Source organism: Salvia miltiorrhiza, chromosome 8, assembly GCF_028751815.1.
Source record: "Salvia miltiorrhiza cultivar Shanhuang (shh) chromosome 8, IMPLAD_Smil_shh, whole genome shotgun sequence".
Taxonomy (NCBI): domain Eukaryota; kingdom Viridiplantae; phylum Streptophyta; class Magnoliopsida; order Lamiales; family Lamiaceae; genus Salvia; species Salvia miltiorrhiza.
The window spans coordinates 16,421,262-16,428,406 of record NC_080394.1 but is presented as its reverse complement, the minus strand read 5'-3'; the positions used below and the strand labels follow the sequence as shown (position 1 = coordinate 16,428,406).

General features: G+C 33.6%; 1 protein-coding gene across 1 annotated transcript; it reads right to left on the bottom strand.

Moving 5' to 3' along the window:
* Positions 1-5,115: 5,115 nt before the first annotated feature.
* Positions 5,116-7,012, bottom strand: LOC131001439 (50S ribosomal protein L29, chloroplastic). The gene is made up of 2 exons (XM_057927838.1): positions 6,579-7,012; positions 5,116-5,524 (listed from the first exon to the last, which is right to left on the bottom strand). Exons 1-2 carry the CDS (start codon positions 6,909-6,911, stop codon positions 5,351-5,353), a joined length of 507 nt encoding a protein of 168 aa, XP_057783821.1. The 5' UTR covers positions 6,912-7,012; the 3' UTR covers positions 5,116-5,350.
* Positions 7,013-7,145: the final 133 nt, after the last annotated feature.

Here is a 7,145-nt window from a genome sequence, read left to right as displayed (position 1 = left end):
GAAAATGATAGATAGAGATTGAGATATTGCTTCTTCAACTAAGGTACTTTGTCGGATACAGCCCCAACAATATAAAAGGAAGAGGGGTTTAGTTTAAAAGGGGTTATGATATCATGATCATCAACCAAATAAAAAATATGGGCATTCAATTTTATTTAATTATAAAAAAAGAATTGTGTTAGTGTCAGCTAAACAACTAATTTGCTTGTTGTAATGGTTTTCTAACCAACTCATCTAAATCTCCTGACTTTTATTTGTGTCATACACTCCACGTACATTTCTAGCTCTCTATTTCTTAAACAATATTATTACACCAATTTTCCATGCACTTTTGTGTAGGTACCTTATAAATCAAGTCGGTAACACATACAAATTTGCATATAATTTCTTTTTTATAAATATTAGGTTTCCAAATATGTGTTCTCGACCATCACTAGGGCTCGTTTACTATGCATGATAAGTATGGAATAAATACATATAACATCTTAATATGTTGTTTGGTTCAAAACTTAAAGTCCTTTATATATTAGTGATCCGTTATCTATTTATATCTTTTGAATTCTGTATCACATCTGGAATGTGTGATAGCGTAAAATCTTTTTTATATATTTTATCAAACATGATATCGATATTGATATTTAAGGGTTAATTGCATATAAATTATTGAACTTTCAACAAATTCTCATTTTGCGCATGAACATTAAAATCTTTATTAAAATTACTCAATTATTAATTTTTCCTCATTTTGCATATTTGTCCATTTTCCGGCCAAACTTTGGGCCAGAAACGACGTCTTTTCATTCAATTATACAATACGTTAATTAGTTTGATTTTTTCACACGATTATATTTATTCTACGCAAGTATATTTATACCAAGCGAGCATATTTTTACCATGTAATCATGATGAAAAATAGATAAATATGCAAAATGAGAACAAATTAATAGTTGAGTAATTTTAATAAAGATTTTAAAGTTTATATGCAAAATGAGAATTTGTTGAATATTCGGTGATTTATATACAATTAACCCTTTAATAAATTAATAGATATCATATTTTATCCAAAACCACGAAGCAGATGAGCCCTAAGTATATGCTAAGATAGTGAAAATTTTAATCTTTTATACCGAACCAAAATTGAAACCAAAAATCAAAACAAAATCAAAACCAAAATCGGAACCAAAAATCAAAACAAAATTGAAACTAAAATCGAAACCCACAAACAAAAATCCACAAATCCACAAGTATTGAAGACAAAATCGAAACAAAAATCAAAACCAGATCTACCCACAAACATCGAAACCCAAGTATTGAAGACAAAAATTGAAACAATTCTTTCGTACTCCGTCGCCGCTCTGCTACGAGGGTTCACTCAGAGGGGGTGGAGCAGGCGGAAGGTGAGGGAGGTGGCGGAGAAGAGAGTGGCAAAGGTCGGTAGAGCAGCCGTGATAAAACGCAGCAGCGAAGGCGGCGACGCAGGTGTGAACGGGTGGTGGGGGGGCGAGAGGGCAGTGGTGGTGGTGGAGGCGACAGATCGACGGAGGGTGGTGGCCGAGAATTTTTGAAGAGAAGGGAGGCGGCGGCTGGTAGGGGAGAGAGAGAGAAATGAGTTTTAATTAGGGTTATCATAATTTTTAGGTAGGTAATTAGTGATTAAATTAAGGTTAAGTAAACCCTAATTGTTTCCAAAAATAGAAACGTGTCATGTAGGTTGGGACAACCCAAAAAGGAAAACGTGTCATGAATAATGGGACGGATGGAGTAATAATGACATATTAGTACCCAAAAAATTGACTTTATTTTCAAATTTAGAACGAGCCCACCTTTATACTAGAAAGTCATGTTGGATAAAAGTTACAAGGATGTTTAATTTGGTTAAGCTTATATATTTGAAAAAGCTTATAAGTTTTAGGACTTACAAGATGTTTTAAGAATTTATAAGATGCAGTTTCTTAAGAGCTTAATGTTTGGATAATTAACGTTATAAGCTAGAGAGAGAAAAAATTTATTAGAGACAAAAAAATAGAAGAAAAATGAAATTAGAATGATATAGTATGATGAAAATAAAAAATCATAATTGAGTTATTTTTGTAAAATGAGTATTACTTATACGATAATGAAAAAAATAAGTTGGGGTAGAAGAACTTATTTTTTGGGGAGCTTATAAGCTCTTAAAACTTATTTTTACAGCTTATAAACTCTTTAAGAACTTATTTTGACACTTTGAAGGAGCTTAACAACTTAATTATAAGCTGTTTTAAAGATCTTATAATCTCAGCCAAACACCCTCTAACACGACCTTTTCGGTATTGTAAATGTAGACTCGTCCAAAAATTGAAAAAGGATGAGTATTGACTATTGAGTACTAACATGTCAATTTTAAGACAACAAAATACAGTCTGTTAATAAGATGTTTTCCCTTCAATTAATAAGTCGGCGGTTCGAGTCCCTTAAAAGGGTAGAACACGAAACTATTTTTTTATTGATAATAATTATAAAAAAAAAACGTGTCATTTTAAAAATACATTGAATGGAAAATATACGCATATATATTTTTTGCTTTGAAACGTGATATTTACCTTCTTTTTTTAATCACATACATGCTAGGCACATAATCAAATTGGCATGCATAAAAAATCTGGAAACAGCTAAAGACAAATGGAATTAATCTTGAGAAATGTCTGTGCTGTTTAATTGTATTATTGTTACGTGGTCGTAAACGAAAAATCGAATATTAAATTTGGTTACAAAAAGACAAGCTGAAAAACCAATTTTCATTACACTTATGGTGAGATTTCTCTATGACGTTGACAGTGACTCTCTCTAAGCTTCGTTTTTGGAGAAACTGAGCAATCAAAAAATTGAATAATACGAAACAATATAATATTAAATAGAAAAGAAAAAAAAGAAAAACAAACTTTTGGTTATAGTATGCTATTTTGGCCCTTAGTTTTAAAATAATCATTCATATATATACTTTCGATCAATTAATGCAGATTCAGATATTAGTATATACTAAGCCTTTTCAATTACAACCAATATGACCTATAATTATATGCATGCAAACATACAGCAGACTATTTATATGAAAACAAATGGTATTCATAATCAAAGATTAATTATAGAGCAAGAACATTAATTAAAGTCGTTAAGTAACCGTGTAGGGCCGATTAAATCTATGATAATTTTATTTCGTTATCTTTGCTCATTCAACCATGTCCATGATAACGTGGTTTCCATTACAGGACTTCATTGTCTCCTTAAATGGTAAAAAATTATACAATTAACACTAAACAATCATAGTTAATTAATTAAATAACTCGATCGTAATTATTGTTGGTTTAGTCTTGTACAGGACTCCAACTTTGTAATATCATATGCTTAATCTCAAGTTTTTCTCAACTGTTATGACCACTGTTCCGGGATTAAGAATGTTGATGACTTGCTTAGTAAACACTAACAGCATATTATATTATGCTAATCACGACAAATTCACTCTTAATCTCTGTTTTTATTGGCTTAAAGTTAATTAATTATTGACTGTCAAACCACTGCCTAATTACATAGTATTATTTGTGACCTATGTGCTATTATATGCAATCACATCATACTAGTACATGAAAATAGAAATAATGTTGTGCAATACACATTTCTTATAATTAAATGTATTTAGAAATTTTACGGGGGTTTTTCTATTGCAACTAGCAAGTTTTGAGTGATTCATTTAATTATTGATAATGATACATACTTTATTAAATACATATTTTTGAGATGATACTTAAATGCATAATTAACTAATAATGCGTGGGACTTGCTACTTGCTAACCTAGGGCAACGTAATTTGTATATAACATTAATATAGCGAGCTTTATGTTATTTCAAAAGTAAAATTTTTGGTGTATTAACCGTAGATTGCCACATATTCATGTACGTATTTGAATGTATATGGGAGTATAATATTATCATTATAGTATATGACAATATGGCATGGTGCGTACGTATAATAAAATTTCACTTTTGAGGAGTATAAATGGGCCCTAGTTAGATTCTATCAGAGTTGTTAGCTTTAGTTTCTTAGAGGGAAAACTCATGAAACAAAGTTTAAATAATTACAAGTTGACATATTAATATTATTTATACAGAAAAGATTTTGTCAAAAAATATGAAGATCCATTTGGTTGATTGGTAAGAAAAAGGACAACCATGAGAGGTCAGGTTAAATATAAAAGAAAGTACAGCTAACTGATTTTGGAAAAGAAAACTGACAATGTAAGCAAAATTATAGCCCTAGACAAACTGACCTCATACAAAAAAGTTTCTTGCAAAATTGTGTGTATGTTGGTCAAACAATAGAGTGGTTAATGCATAAGGTTAAAAATCTTGGGATCGAGTCTATCGTGGCGCAGTCTTTAAATGTTTTTATTTATTATTGTTAATTTATCAAAAAAAAAAAAAAAGTTTTGTTGCGAAGGTATTATAAATTTGGGAATTCACCAAGTTGAAGGACATATCACAACACTATGCATATTATTTGCGCCATTGGGTAATTTGGTTGAAACATCGTAACATTTGAGGTAAATTATCCACATAATCGTCAAATAAATAGAAAGGGCGCAAGTTCGAATTGTATCAATGTTTTAGATAAAAGCCCATTAATCTCTAATGTGTCTTAACTCAATGGAAGTAATTCAAATTTCTAAATCATGCTGAATAAGGCCCATATTTTTTCTAAATTAATATACATTCATTCAATAAAACCATTTCCTAGAGCTGTCAATTTTTGGACTGATCCAAGTGGCCAGGACAGCCCTGTCAGCAATGTTTATGCATAAAAGTGTGTTTTGGGCTGAAAACTTATGGCCCAAATGTTTTTCAGCCCAGCCCAGTCCTTTTGACAAACAGCATTTAAATCTATAGTTTTGAGCAAAAGAGCTAGTAAAACTTTTAAACTTACAAACTTCATCATCATCCATCACCTAAATCCTTTCTTTTCTTTAGGAACCCAAAACAGTGGACCTCTCTTCAACAACAACAAGAACTCATATGCTGAATAACTTGCTGGCATTATGTATCAAGAAATAGACCTACTCCTAAAAAAGATGAATATACAGTCACTTCATTTCAATCATAAACTCTAGCATTATGTAGTTCTTCATCTACACAATCTGTTTCAGATTCTGCCCCAAACACAAATATTTCAAATTAACGAAACTGGAAGTAGCTAAAGGTACAATACACAGCTTCGATTCTCCATATAACTTTGGCATATATCAGTAGGAGTGGGCAGAAACTAGAAAGAATTAAATGAAAAAAAAATGAGCAAAGTTGCCATAAAAAGGCCTAGCAAAACTCACGCTGACTCCTTAGCTTCTTCTGCTGCCTCCTCTTCTTGTAATTTCTTCAGAGACGGAGGTGGCCTAGGGACAATGCTGTTCTTCCATTTCCTGTCAAGCTTTCTTGACAACCTCTTGTTGATTCCTTCCTCCAACTCCCTCTCCCTCTTCACTGTGAGCATTCGGGCTATCTATTTTCAAAATCATAATATGAGACAAACAGCGAGTACAAATAAGTCATGGAAATGCAGCCATCAAATGGGAAGGAATCGAGGGCAGGCAGGGGTTAAAGAAATAGATAACAAGAGCATTTTTAGGAAAATATCAAATTCTTTTGCAAGTTATCATACATCTTTCTCCCTCTCCTAAGTCCTAAGGAAGTAACTAATGATCATGCAATAACTAAACTATAATGCCAGAAACACCTTCTTGAGCTAATCATCCAATTTACATGAGCAAGATGAGCAAAAGCACCATTGCAGGCTGTACCTCATAGTGACTCCACTATTTGTTCAATATGCATATGTCTATGTTATATCCTACTCCGGGAGATAGTACAAAAAAACGAAGGTCAATGTACCTACAAAAGCAGATGAATATCTTCTAGCTAGCGAAACAATCTCATCATGATTCACATTCACTATGTTACTATCCAATCCTCTTAGCATATGGCCATTTTTGCACTTCTCAAAAACCGACTTAACCAAAAAGTGAAGAGTGGAATACACATAGAAACATTGGTACGTTTTTACGTGCCACAATTGAACATCTTGTATAAGGTAAATGCCACAAGAAGCATATATGTTAAAACAATTAGTAAGGAATACAAATCCCCCATCAAAAAGAGAGAGCTCAAATGGTAATCATATAACTAACACCAGCTATCACATCTTTCCAAACTAGCAAATCAGGTATTCAACCACCAAAATCAAACAAAATCCAACTTATGCACCAAATCTTCTGCAGCATTTTAATTTTAGGCAATCACGGAGCACCATTATCATTGACAAAGATCAAGCATTAGCACAAGAATCACATACTAAATCTAAATTCACGATCCTAATACTTCACTCAAAGACCCGATGTTTGGTCGATTTCACTACTCTCTCACAAACCCCAATTGGAATTGAAAAAAGAAGCCAGAAATCAGAACACATTCCACACAAACAACCCCCCGCCCAATCAAAATCGACACAATCCAAAAGGCAAAAACCAGCTGAAACACAAAAATCAAAGGGTTTTTACCCTTTTCCGCATTCGGCGAAACTCGCTAGACTTGAACTCATTTCGCGCCGAGCGCTGGAGGCGGAGCATGAAAAGCTCGCCTTTAAGGTCGACAATCTCTTCATTCAGCTGCTCGGTCGACTTCTCCCTGATCTCCTTGAGCTCCTCCTCTTTCTTTGCCATCATCACCACCGACGAAGAGGATGGGGAAGCGGCCCGGCTCCACGAGACGGCGGCACGGTGCGTGGGGCAAAGGTGCGCGACGCGAACGCCATGGAATGTAGATGGTGAGAGTGGTTTTGCGAGGTTTGATTTGGCCGGGAAAATCACGCTCGAAATTGAGAGGCTCGTCATCTTTTCTACAGCTGCTGCTTTCGCTTGTGATGAAGATAAGGCTATTTCTTGTTTGCCTTTTAAGCGCGAACAGCTTCGTCTTCTGCTCCCTCACATGTCTTTTCCTTCACTTTTGCCCCTTATTTTTACATAAATATTGCACTCTAGTCCTCTATAGACTATTGTGGATTCTCAATTTGTGATTGTGACCCATCCAATAACTTGTTTATATGATGCTACACCTTTTCAATTGCT